Raw genomic sequence first — 13,958 nt, forward strand, 5'->3', positions numbered from 1 at the left:
CATCCTCCACTGAACCCAAATCAGGGCAAGAAAAAACTCAACCCAGTAGGACAAATAGAAACCTTGGAAGGGAACGCAGATGTGGGGACTTTCAAGACAACTTCAAAGATACGTCGTGTCCTACTGTTTTACCAGAGAAAATGGAGCCACAGGGTTTACAATGTGTCTTGTTATCTACCTTGCAAAGGTAAAATGTGTTCATATGTCTTCTCTATCTTCCAGGGGTAGAAGACATAATGTAAGGATGTGTGTAACAATACAGGATAGGGATGTAACAATATGAGAATTTAATTTCACGTTTATTGTGACCAAAATGAGCACGGTTATCAATATTATAGTGGAATGTGCTCAAAAAGTTTTTTGTTTTTTTTAACATAACTAAAATAGTTTTAATAGCTAATCTTTTAATTGTTGTACTGTAAGTATTTCTTTGTACAGTAGCTCTTTAAGATGTATTTAAATGGAAAGTGCGTAACAAATAAAATATATTCTAATTATGCATCACTTCTGGCGGGCGTTGTCTGTCCTGCTCTCTTCTGTTCTTGAACGCACCATAAAAACATCTTGTCTCTTTTCTTCTGAGGGAAGATCGATCATCATAATTCCATGCTAAGAGAGCACAGCTTGTAGGTTCAATGTTCACAACTGAATAGCTTAGTTGCTCAGACAGTAATGTGTTCATATAAGTTAAGATTGGGGTATGTTGTTTTTAACGTTGAAAGACATATGTCTCTTGTTTTCATGGTAGCATTTGAGCTAGCGAGCTGGCACCAATATATCCGCTGTAGCTTGTGAGTTTATAAAAGTGCAGTTATCAATCTCGGTTTTTAGATCATTTTAATTTAAAAGGGTCATACTAACCGTTTATTGTTACATCCCTACAATATAGTCTTGTTTCCTGGTGAAAAATCCAAACACCTTGTCTTAGTAGTTGCAATTCTGATTGGATCCCCGCCGTGATTTAGTCCCGCTCCTCTCCTGCATGCTACTGTGATTGGATAGATTTCTAACTTGTCTCACGACCGAAAGACGATATTAAATATGATTGGATTTCGTCCGTCAATTATTTTCGTCTCGTTTTTATTTGTTGACTAAATTGTTAATTAATTGTATACTTGTTTTTGTAATGTGCATTTGTTTTGACTTGTTATCGTCCTATTTTAGTCAGGGGAAAATAGGTCGTTGACGATAACTAAGACGAAAATTACAGTGCTACAATACATTGTTTTTTCCGAGGGAAAAATCCAAACACTGTGTCTTAGTAATTGTAGTTTTGATTGGGTCCACGCCATGATTTACCCCGCCCCTCTCCTGCATGCTACTGTGATTGGATGCATTCCTAACTTGTCCCGCCCGCCTAAAGACAAAATAAATATGATTGGATTTCGTCTCCATCAACATTTTCGTCTCGTTTTTATTCATCGACGAAACTGTCAATCAATTTCGTCATAATTTTTGTCAACGTGCATTTGTTGTGATTCGTTATAGTCCTATTTTAGTCAGGGAAAAATAAGCTGTTGACGCTATGTCGTCAACAAAATTAACACTACATGCTTGATGCATATTTTGTAAATTAATCCAATTTTATTTATAAAGCGCTTTACATACATAAAAAATAATACACAAAGTGTTTTACATACTTAAAAATGCCCGATGACACGCATCCGTCATCATCAATTGCACGCACGCATGCATGCACAGCAATGGCCTATATAATGTATAATCACTGATGCAGAGGGCTCCCTCTCAGGAATACTGGAGAGTAAAAATAATAAAACATGTAAAAGAGTAAAAACAATGAGTAAGAATGAAAGATAATATACAAGTAAAACATATGAAGATAAAAATATGCATAGACAGTAGATCAGGGGTGGGCAATTAATTTTTACCGGGGGCCGCATGAGCAACCCGAGCACTGCTGGAGGGCCACACTGACAATATTTCAATTAAATTTTGCTCAAATTATTTTTGATATACCGTAAGATAGATAATAATAATATTTTCATTTAACCTAACTTATCTTTATACAAAAGCAGATGGCTTTTGATGGTTTTATTTTTAACACTTTCTTACACAACACTTCCTGATGTATATTACAATACAAAAATTTCAATTTCTGTCACTTTATCCTGCATCCTCTTTGTTGTAAAACCTTTATTTAACCAGATAAGAAAACGTTGTGAACGTAGCACGCCTGTAAGGTGATTGGCGAAGAAGGAGGAAGCGTTGCTGTTGCGGAAATGAGGAGTGAGGATTGGTTTTCCTTTTGGAAAGAACGAGATAAGTTGAGCTGTGTTAGTATAGCATGCTCAATAAAAGTTTAAAAAGTGCATCAGACTTGGTGTGCACTTCTTCTGGACGCTACAATTGATGTCAGAAGTGGGATGAAATGCCTCCCAGTTCGCCTTGCCATCAAACCTGGGAGTCTTCATTGAGGGCGGAATTCCCCCCGTGGCAAGCAGCGTGGCTGCACCTGTAAACGCTCTCTCTCTCTTTGCGGCGAGCTCCTCACGTGGCACGTACCTCCCGATGACGTAGCACACAAACAGTGCAGTATGCGCAAAGTTTTACTTCTGCCACCAATTTTAGCGTCCAGAAGAAGTGCACATCAAGTCTGACGCTCTTTTTAAACTTTTATTGAGCAAGCTATACTAACACAGCTCAACATATCTCGTTCCTTCCACACGCACGTCTCCTCACTCCTCATTTACGCAACTCAAGAAGACAACATCTACTTCAGCAGGTCGTTACACTATATTCTTTAAACACAGCAACGTGTGTACCACAAATAAGCACACAGCTTTACCTTTACTTGTCTTGTTGAAAACACGCCATTCGTCATCAGCTTTTCTCTTTTTAGCGTCTCGGGGATAACCGCTGTGTGCCTTCCCTCACAGGACATACGCACATATAACACTTTTCAAAATAAAAGCAGCACAGTTGTATTGCACGCACGACAAAGATGTTTTTTTAAATTTATTTTGTAATTTGAGATTGCTGCTGCGCGCACGAGCATACGTCCACACGGAAGTAATACAAATAACGCTTTTCAAAACAAAAGCAGCACCGTTGTATTGCACACTCGAAATAGATGCTTTTTAAAATATATTTTGTAATTTATAATTGGCCTCACGCGGGCCGGACAGGGACGTACAAAGGGCCGGATGCGGCCCGTGGGCCGCACAATGCCCAGGTCTGCAGTAGATAGATAAATATAACTAAATAAAACCGAGCACTTATAAGAAATAAAAAGGCTAGTACAAATGACTTTAATAAAATTAATAAATATTAAGTAAAAGCCAAATCAAAAAGATTGGTCTTAAACCTACTTTTAAAAACATGAACGTTCTCTGCAGCCCTGAAGTCCTCCGGCAAGCGGTTACATAGACGGAAGTCATAATAGTGAAAAGATGCCATCCCGTGACTTTGTGTCTTGACTTTTGGAATAATTAGGAGACGAGTGCCGTAGGATCTCAGGGTTTGCAGGGTAAAAGCAAATCTGAAAGATAAGAAGGCCTAATACCATAAAAACATTTACAAACCTTAACATTGATCCTGAAACACACTGGGGGCAAATGCAGTGATTTTAAAACTGGTGTAATGTGGCCCCGCCTTCTGGTCTTTGTCAGAACACGAGCAGCTTAATTTTGGGGTAATTGTAAAGGTGGAATAACGTTTTTAGGAAGACCAGAAAGCAGGGTGTTACAATAATCTTTAGGACTCGTATTAAAAGCATGCATTAGCATCTCCGTGTTGCCCTGAGAGAGAATAGGGCGAACTTTGGCTAAAGTCTTAAGATGATAAAAAATTATTTTTGTTATATTTTTAATATGTGGTATAAAACAAAGCTCAAAGTCGAAAATGACACCCAGATTTTTCACTCGGCGTGATGGGGTCAAGGACAATGATTGTAGTTTTGATATGTGTTTATGTCTCAGGGCTTCAGGACCAACAACTAAAACTTTAGTTTTGTCCTGGTTAAGCTGTAAAAAATGATCTGCCATTCGGGATTTAATTTCTAAAATGCAATTAAAAAGCCTATCAATTGGTTTTGTGTCATCAGGAGACATGGAAATGTACAGCTGTGTGTCATCAGCACAACTGTGGAAATTAATTCCATGTCTCCTGATGACAGAGCCAAGTGGAATCATGTAAATATTAAAAATAATATTTGATTCCTGAAGCACACCACGTGATTTCATGGATCTTTGAGGAGCTTTTATTCATACTTACCAATATTTTTATGTCTGAGGGATAGGAAGTGAACCACTTGTGAACAGTACTTATGACGCCGACCAAGTGTTTGAGTCTATTTAAAAGAATGAGGTGATCTACTGTATCGAAGGCAGCACTAAGATCCAGTAGTACAAAGACTGACAGTTTTTGAGAATCTGCACTTAGGCTGAGATAATTTACGATCTTTGAAAGGGCCATCTCAGTACTGTGGTTAACCCTAAATTAAGAATGAAACTTCTCTAAAATATCACATTTATTCATCGATTACAAAACTTAAATGAGATTGTCAGGGACGTAAACAAGGTAGGAGTGGTTCACATAATTTTAACATCCTATGTTTTATCGTTTATACTTCATATTGTAGTGATAGGGGGTATCAATGTGTTGTTGTTCAGTCTGATAGCTTAAGCTCGTAATTAATGCTTTAATAGCCAGAAAAAGGTTAATAACCCCACAAAAATCTGGTTGTCCTTCTCAGGGTCGCGGGGGTCTGGAGCCTATCCCAGCTCCACTCGAGCAGAAGGCAGGGTACACCCTGGACAAGTCGCCACTTCATCACAGGGCCAAGACAGATACAATATTAACAGTTTTTCCTTAAAATTTTAACTACAAGTTACTTTTAGACCAAGGGTGTCAAACGTATGGCCCGCAGGCCAGATCAGGCCTACAGCAGGTTTTATCCGGCCTGCGAGATGAGTTTGCTCAGTATAGAAATGAGCTGAAATTTTTGAATGAAAGAGACAATGAATTTATCCTTTTAACATTGCTTTAAAATAGCTCTCTGTGTGATGGATGTGAGCCACCACTAGGCTGATCAGTGCAACAGCAGGCAGTCATGAATGCTAAGCATAACAATAACATACATATACACACAGGGTCGATTGCTAGGGTTAATGCAGTCAACATATATAAAATAAAAACTAAATAAGATAAGGCTCAGAATTGGTTTCTTAACAAAACCTTTCTACATATAAAGTGCAACATTTCCACATATAAAGTGCAACATTAAACTGCTTCAAGTTGTTGCTCAGATTAAATAAAATGACAAAACTTTTCTTTTACATACAAAAAGTGCAACATTAAACATTTTCAAGTCAACTCAGCCTCAGATTAACTTTTCTTTCCCCCCCAGCCTTTAACCCTGGTGACTTTCACTCAATTTTCATGTTTTTTGCCAGAAAAATCAGTTTATCCACATTGTCTGCAGAAAGAGCAGACCTGCTTGCAGTTAAAATGTCTCCAGCTGTGGAAAATACCCTTTCACTGGGCACGGAGCTAGCAGGTATGGCGAGGTAGTCCCGGGTTAACTTGGCAGTAAGAGGATATATGGGCTCATTGTTCTTCCACCATAGAAATGGGTCAAAATCTAGTTTTTAATGCAATGTGGTCTTAAATCTGCTGCTATAAAAATACCAACGGCATTTTTTATTGCTTAAGCCCTGCCTGACTCGCCGAGGAGAAGCTGCTTGAATGCGGTGGGAGCTGTTTGTTCGTCTTTCTCTTCGTTGAAGCAATGTTATCCATTGTTGTATCGCACCGCGAAGCCCAAATGTTCACAAACGGGAGATCTTAACGAGGCAAGAGGGTCTTCCAGTTCTGGCTTTTGCATGTTGTAGTAGCCCGGTCGCTGCTAGCATGCCGTGTGTTGTGCCCCGGTGTGCATTGTTTACACAACGTGCGGTACGCTACTTAATATGTCCGTGTGGAAACTCGTTCTGTACACCTCCGAACCGAACCAAACCCCCCGTACCGAAACGGTTCAATAAAAATAAACGTACCGTTACACCCTTACACACACGCACTACTACTATCTACGAGGGAACAAATAAATTATTGAAGTGACAAGCTTAAGCTTGCAAGCCAAACAATACTGCGTTTGTAGACCACAAGATATGACAGCCATGGAAGCACATTCAATCTCTTTATTAAACACAAGTAACACAATTCAGTGAAAACATTCAACAGTGCTGCTGTAACTGCCGACAAACAGCTAACAAACACAAGTGCGCTGCTGCACTGTCTGAGCGTTGACGTCACACGTCACTTAGCAACAAGCACCACCTTTTAAAGGCACACACTTACACTGCGCTCCAATAAATGTTTCTCAACTGCATACGCCAGATATTTGATTTTTTTTTTTTTAAGTAACGCATTGATAACTTTCCCTAGTAACTAATGACATTTGTGAAAGAGTAATTCCTTTACTAATTCAAATACTTTTTTGGTTAAGTAACTAGGAACTATAATTATTTACTTTTTAAAAGGAATTTTCCTTACACTGATGATGATACCATGTATGATGAGAAAGAAGCGCAGTGGAGGACGATGACTAAAGCAGTCGCTCTGCATACCATCAAGATGTGTGAATGAAAAAGCCTGCGTTTATCCACTACACTTACTGAAACTATAGTCTTTTCAATTTTTTTACTTGATTATTTAGTTGAATTCAATGTATTATACTACACTTTATTTACAGAAGTATTTTATTCAAGACATAAGTTTTAAGTTTTCACTTTATAAATCCCAATGTTAGAGATCATTTTTTATTTGCATGCAATGTGAAATGCAAACTTTTTGTTGACAGAAGTATTTTATTCAAGACAGAAGTATTGCTACCCAGAGGAAGCTCATAGTTTAGTTCTTTAAAAATAATTCACAAAAGCACAATTTATGTCTGGTCTAAAAAGAACAACATTATTCAAATTAGAATTTTGCTGAGAGTAGATGCAGTGTATACAGTGCCATTTCAAACTACTAGTTTTTAATCAAATAAAAGAAAAACTTGTGTTTAATTATCTCCATCATTTGCATTCAATGTTTTGTTTTTTTTCAAAAGTAGGGAAGAAATAAAAAAAACGGAAATTTTATTTTTTTGTGAACAAAATCAGAGATTTTATTTTTAGGCCATATTGCCTAGGCCAGGGGTCGGCAATCTTTACCACTCAAAGATCCATTTTGATCAGTTTCACAAATTCAAGAAAACAATGGGAGCCACAAAACTCTTTTGAAATTTAAAATGAAATAACACTGCATACAAAGTTTTTTTTTTGCTCTGTGCTATGTACAAACCAGACACGCGGCCCGCGAGACGTTATTTTGCGGCCCGCTCCTTAATATGAAAATGTAACGTTAGTGCGGCCCGCGAGTTTTATATGAATGGCGCTTGACAGCGTCATACTTGCCAACCCTCCCGATTTTTCCGGGAGACTCCCGAAATTCAGGGCAACTATTCTATTGGATGTCAGCTGATTTTCACCCAAACAACAATAATAATGCATGCCGTGGTGTCACGGTCTTTAGCGCTCTCTACAACCTGTATTAACAGCATGCCAGCCCAGTTACATGTTGTATGAGGCTTCTGCAGACACACTTAAGTGACTGCAAGGCATACTTGATCAACAGCCATGCAGGTTACACTGAGGGTGACCGTATAAAACAACTTTAACACTGTTACAAATATGCGCCACACTGTGAACCCACACCAAAAAAGAATGACAAACACATTTCGGGAGAACATCCGCACCGTAACACAACATAAACACAACAGTACAAATACCCAGAATCCCATGCATCCCTAACTCTTCCTGGCTACATTATACACCCCTGCTACCACCAAACCCCGCCCCCCCCCAACATCAACATCATTTCCTTCCATAGCTATGGAAAGGAAAAGCATGATGTCCTTGAGCTATAGGGGAGTAGGAATAAAGGGCTGTTCAACTTCCATTCAGAACATGCATTCATTTGCTTCTTTAGACTCCCGCCTTCGCTCAATACTGACAATTGGACATGCGGGCAAAAGGCTGCACCTATACGCATTTAAAGAGGTCATACATTGATTTTTTTCTACATTTAATACACTTTCTTGTGGTCTACATAATATGTTAACAGTGGTTCTTTCGTCAAAATGTTGCATGGATTATGTTTCACAGACCATTTTCAAGCAGCTTTCTGACCGTCTCTTCAAAATGCGACCAGAAGATGACGGTCACACTTAAGAGACACGTGTGGACTGCAGGTTGTCGCCTGTTCAATAAATGACGCTAACACTTACCGGTAAGCAAATAACACCAAAACTTTGATGTTTCATTGAGAATATAGAACATTACACACGGCGCTCAAAAATGGCAAAATGTTTTGAGTATAACTTTGGTATGCTACAAAGCCGCACCGCTTGATGGAACGAGCCTTACGGCTACCGTAGTCAGACGTACTGTGCTTCAACCGGTATTCTTAGGGCATTTAATCGATCGCAACTGGGCTGTTTAGTTTGTCTTAGAAGACGTTTCGCCCTATCGTAGTGAGAAAAACAGTTGTTTTACTCATTACAATAGGGAGGAACTATCCTTGCCCAGGCACAACCTCCTTGTGGTGAAGTATTCCCCTAGAGGGGGGGTTACCCACATATGCGGTCCTCTCCAAGGTTTCTCATAGTCATTCACATTGACGTCCCACTGGGGTGAGTTTTCCTTGCCCGTATGTGGACTCTGTACCGAGGATGTCGTTGTGGCTTGTACAGCCCTTTGAGACACTTGTGATTTAGGGCTATATAAATAAACATTGATTGAAGTATAAATAGTTGGGGTATTGGCACCAGCCGCTAGACTAGATCTTACTAATCTAAGACTATCAGCATGAACTGATTAAGCCTACTTGGATAAGAGGCAAAACGTCTTCTACAACAAACCAAACAGTGCAGTTGCAATTGATTGAATGCCCTGAAAATACAATGACCTGGATGAATGAGAACATCCCATAGACATACCGGTATTATGGTTTTTGTATAATGACATTAGAATAGCATTTATTAGGAGACATATTATCTGACGTTTTGTTTCGCAATAATTTGCAAAAACAACTTTTCTTACCTATTGGTACTTGTTGATGTGTGTTGATGGTGTTGATGGTCATTTTAAGAATCACCTTAACTTCTTTCCTCAGCGCATTAATTTCTGTTTCCATAGCAGCGCACTTCCGACTTCCAGCAACAAATGTGTGTTTCTACTTCCGCAAACAAACACTTGTGTGTTGTAATCATGGCAGACTTGTTAGTAGATGACAAAAAATGCTATTTTTGGACAAATGAAGATTCACAACCAAATGTTTTTCAAACTGAATTTTATGAGGATGAAATACTCATTATAGAAGCGGTCATGAAGAAAGGGTGAAACGTTGGAGCAGACAGAAGCCGTGAGAGTGAGGTCTGCGACACTTTGACGCTGCAAATGTGGAACTTAAGAGTCAAGCTACGCGACATAAATGTAATGCTTACCCAAAATCAACTGGAAATAAACGTCCCCAGTCAGCTTGACCAAACAGACAACTGTCTAATGAGTGAGACACTATAATACTGATCATTATACATGCAGCCCATCATGCTTGTTAGTACAACTACATACACTTTTAAGATAGCTGTGTACAAACAAACTATGAAATGTGGGCTAATACTTTGCAGATACTGTAATATGATTGTGCATGTTTTTCAGTGAGTACAGATTGATGTCCTTTGCATTGTGTGCGATGTGTTACTACTCTAAAAAAAAAAACGTTCCTCAGTGTTCGCTCTTTTAATTAAATGTTGGTTATTATACGGAACATAAATAAGGTGTTGTTGGCGGTTTTTGGATGCATTTTTAAAGTGATTTAGAGAAACAATTTAGCTGCATTCCTCTGCACCTAGAACAAGCCGATTATTACAAATTAGAAAGCAAAAAAATAATAATGTTGTCTACTTGTCTCTCATTAGGATTCCCCTTTAATGCACCTAATAATCCAGTGCACCTTTTGTACAAACCCTGTTTCCATATGAGTTGGGAAATTGTGTTAGATGTAAATATAAAAGGAATACAATGATTTGCAAATCATTTTCAACCCATATTCAGTTGAATATGCTACAAAGACAACATATTTGATGTTCAAACTGATAAACTTTTTTTTTGTTGCAAATAATCATTAACTTTAGAATTTGATGTCAGCAACACGTGACAAAGAAGTTGGGAAAGGTGGCAATAAATACTGATAAAGTTGAGGAATGCTCATCAAACACTTATTTGGAACATCCCACAGGTGAACAGGTTAATTGGGAACAGGTGGGTGCCATGATTGGGTATAAAAGTAGATTCCATGAAATGCTCAGTCATTCACAAACAAGGATGGGGCGAGGGTCACCACTTTGTCAACAAATGCGTGAGCAAATTGTTGAACGGTTTAAAAAAAACCTTTCTCAACCAGCTATTGCAAGGAATTTAGGGATTTCACCATCTACGGTCCGTAATATCATCAAAGGGTTCAGAGAATCTGGAGAAATCACTGCACGTAAGCAGCTGAGCCCGTGACCTTCGATCCCTCAGGCTGTACTGCATCAACAAGCGACATCAGTGTGTAAAGGATATCACCACATGGGCTCAGGAACACTTCAGAAACCCACTGTCAGTAACTACAGTTGGTCGCTACATCTGTAAGTGCAAGTTAAAACTCTCCTATGCAAGGCGAAAACCGTTTATCAACAACACCCAGATACGCCGTCGGCTTCGCTGGGCCTGATCTCATCTAAGATGGACTGATACAAAGTGGAAAAGTGTTCTGTGGTCTGACGACTCCACATTTCAAATTGTTTTTGGAAACTGTGGACGTCGTGTCCTCCGGACCAAAGAGGAAAATAACCATCCGGATTGTTATAGGCGCAAAGTTGAAAAGCCAGCATCTGTGATGATATGGGGGTGTATTAGTGCCCAAGACATGGGTAACTTACACATTTGTGAAGGCGCCATTAATGCTGAAAGGTACATACAGGTTTTGGAGCAACACATGTTGCCATCCAAGCAACGTTACCATGGACGCCCCTGCTTATTTCAGCAAGACAATGCCAAGCCACGTGTTAAATAAACGTGGCTTCATAGTAAAAGAGTGCGGGTACTAGACTGGCCTGCCTGTAGTCCAGACCTGTCTCCCATTGAAAATGTGTGGTGCATTATGAAGCCTAAAATACCACAACGGAGACCCCCGGACTGTTGAACAACTTAAGCTGTACATCAAGCAAGAATGGGAAAGAATTCCACCTGAGAAGCTTAAAAAATGTGTCTCCTCAGTTCCCAAACGTTTACTTAGTGTTGTTAAACGGAATGGCCATTTAACACAGTGGTGAACATGCCCTTTCCCCACTACTTTGGCACGTGTTGCAGCCATGAAATTCTAAGTTAATTATTATTTGAAAAAAAAAAAAAAAGTTTATGAGTTTGAACATTAAATATCTTGTCTTTGTAGTGCATTCAATTGAATATGGGTTGAAAAGGATTTGCAAATCATTGTATTCCATTTATATGTACATCTAAGACAATTTCCCAACTCATATGGAAACAGGGTTTGTATGAAAATAGACCTGAATACACCCGCTCATCGGCAGTGCGCTTTATAATCCAGTAACCTTTGGGCTGAAAAATACAAGTAGTTTTAGCGATTCAATATTGATTCTACTGACAGATGACAGTTCGAACTATACGCGACTTTGTATTAGAAATGGCAACAGTGGAGGATGCATGCGCATGTCCGAGCCAGTCTGCCCCACAACAATAAGATAGAGAAAAAGAAGGATATTTTTGACTACAGCGTCGGCCTACCATGGCGGATGTGAGCAAGGCCCTCTGAGTACATTTATACCACATATGGAGATCTCTACTGACATCACATATGGCACCACGTCACAAAAGGAGCAAATTCCAAACGGGTCGTTTGGTGGAAGTAGAAAGGAAGGCAAAATGGTTGTATAAATATCTATGCAATGCCTCCACAGTTTAATTAAACATTTTAGGGACTTACGCAGATCCCAAATACACAACAACAGGTACTAATAGGTAAGTTGGTTTTGCATAATAGGGCCCTTTAACAGCAATATTTCTGTTACCTGGCTCTGTGATGTTGAATAGAGAGCAGGAGTAAGGGTCCTCTCTGTCCTCCTCTGGGATGGGACACCCATGTTTGCCCACGATAAACTTCACCCCCACTCTGAAACAAGGGCACAAAATTGGCTTTGAGAAAAAAGTGTTCATCTATCTATCAGCTCCCTGTTACCATGGTTACGAAGGGATTGCTTTTGGCCATCACATCTGTGATCAGGTTGCACAGGGTGAAGGATGTGGACAATATTGCTCGCCGGTCGAGTAAAGAAAACAAGTTTGGTCATTTGTTATAAGCCACAGGCTTTGTTTTCCACTTGAAGAATCTTCCCAGGGGCAGAAGGAATACAAAAAGGTGGAAGTCATCTTTCCTGACCTGTGCTGGAAGTGAGGGTGATGTCGCAGGTAGCCCAGCCAGGTGTCCCTTATAGCTTGTCGCAGCTCCTGGTGATGTCTGGCAGATAAAACTCCCACCAGAACTTCATAGAACGGTACCACCCCATCTATATTGGACACAAGTATGAGCCTAGTGAAATATTTAACTTGCGTTTGACTCATTTAAAAACCTTATTTCATGGGAGGTTCGCCACAATATCTTACAAATTAAAACAAGCACTATGCTTTAATAACACGTGTAGATAGTAACTGTATAAACACTGCCAGCGACACGAACTTAAAAACACGCCAAGTGGGTCGGTAAAGTTAGCCAAGTGCGCGTTTCAAATGTAGGAGCTAAAGCCCGGCCGTCAAGCGTAAAAAGTACCCGGGAATGTGTCGTCGTCCAGCGGGGTGTAGGACCGTCTGTGAGCGAACCACAAGTGCACCAGCACGGCGACAGCACAGGGCAGAAGAACCAGCGCTAGCCTCCGCATGGACGGAGCCCTTCATTCACCCGGAGTGGTGTCGGGCTTGAGCGGAGGAGAGTTTCCTACCGGGTTGAAGTCCACCGCAGCGAAGAGGTGTTCAGAATGAGAGCTCCGTTTGAGTTGGGCAGCTCTCTCCTGTCCGCCGCGTCCACAACACCGCCTTATGTCTGCCTCCGCGGCTGAGGGAGCTGCACCAATGGGATGGAAGGAATCTTGCCGAGGTGCATTGTGGGACATGGAGTTTTTATGCAGTACGTCATACTATACCAGGGGTTGGCGACCCAAAATGTTGAAAGAGCCATATTGGACCAAAAATATAACCAAAAAAATCTGTCTGGAGCCGCCAAAAATGTAAAGCCATTAATAAGTGTTATAAACTTTTCTTACTTTCTGGTACCTGCTGATCTATATTTGGGATCTGCATAAGTTCTTAAAATGTGTCTGTCAGAAAGTGACTTGAAGATGATGTCACATGATGTAAGTGTCTATATCAGCTATATTAGACCAGTGTTTTTCAACCTTTTTTGAGCCAAGGCACATTTTTTTAATTGAAAAATCCTGAGGCAAACCACCAGCAGAAATCATAAAAAAAATGAAACTCAGTAGCCGATATTGACAGTAAAAAGTTGTTCTCGCAATTGTCGGCTATTAATTTAAACCATAATGAATTGATTAACGTGGACCCCGACTTAAACAAGTTGAAAAAGTAATTTGGGTGTTACCATTTAGCATAGGTGGGACCAAGTCATTGCTTTGCAAGTCACAAGTAAGTCTCAAGTCTTTGCCCTCAAGTCTCGAGTCAAGTCCCGAGTCAAGACAGGCAAGTCCCGAGTCAAGTCCAAAGTCAAGACTAGAAAGTCTCAAGTCAAGTCCCAAGTCCTGCATTTTGAGTTTCGAGTCCTTTCAAGTCCTTTTAACCACAGACTAATATTTTTACACAGATTGTGTATGCTTTTAAAACGCT

General features: G+C 39.9%; 1 protein-coding gene across 3 annotated transcripts in view; it reads right to left on the reverse strand.

Moving 5' to 3' along the window:
* The window catches only part of b3galnt2 (beta-1,3-N-acetylgalactosaminyltransferase 2), a 59,857-nt gene extending 46,666 nt beyond the window's left edge, over window positions 1-13,191 (reverse strand). For all 3 annotated transcript variants that reach the window (XR_009827254.1, XM_062058543.1, XM_062058545.1), the window contains exons 1-3: window positions 12,892-13,191; window positions 12,505-12,631; window positions 12,137-12,237 (exon numbers count right to left, since the gene is read on the reverse strand). Coding sequence is in view for 2 of the 3 variants with exons in the window: in XM_062058543.1 (XP_061914527.1) it covers window positions 12,137-12,237; window positions 12,505-12,631; window positions 12,892-13,000 (337 nt within the window). In the remaining variant the exon portion in view is untranslated. The remainder of the gene's footprint in view (window positions 1-12,136; window positions 12,238-12,504; window positions 12,632-12,891) is intronic.
* Window positions 13,192-13,958: the final 767 nt, after the last annotated feature.

The sequence above is a fragment of the Entelurus aequoreus genome, linkage group LG09 (genome assembly GCF_033978785.1).
Source record: "Entelurus aequoreus isolate RoL-2023_Sb linkage group LG09, RoL_Eaeq_v1.1, whole genome shotgun sequence".
Taxonomy (NCBI): Eukaryota; Metazoa; Chordata; class Actinopteri; order Syngnathiformes; family Syngnathidae; genus Entelurus; species Entelurus aequoreus.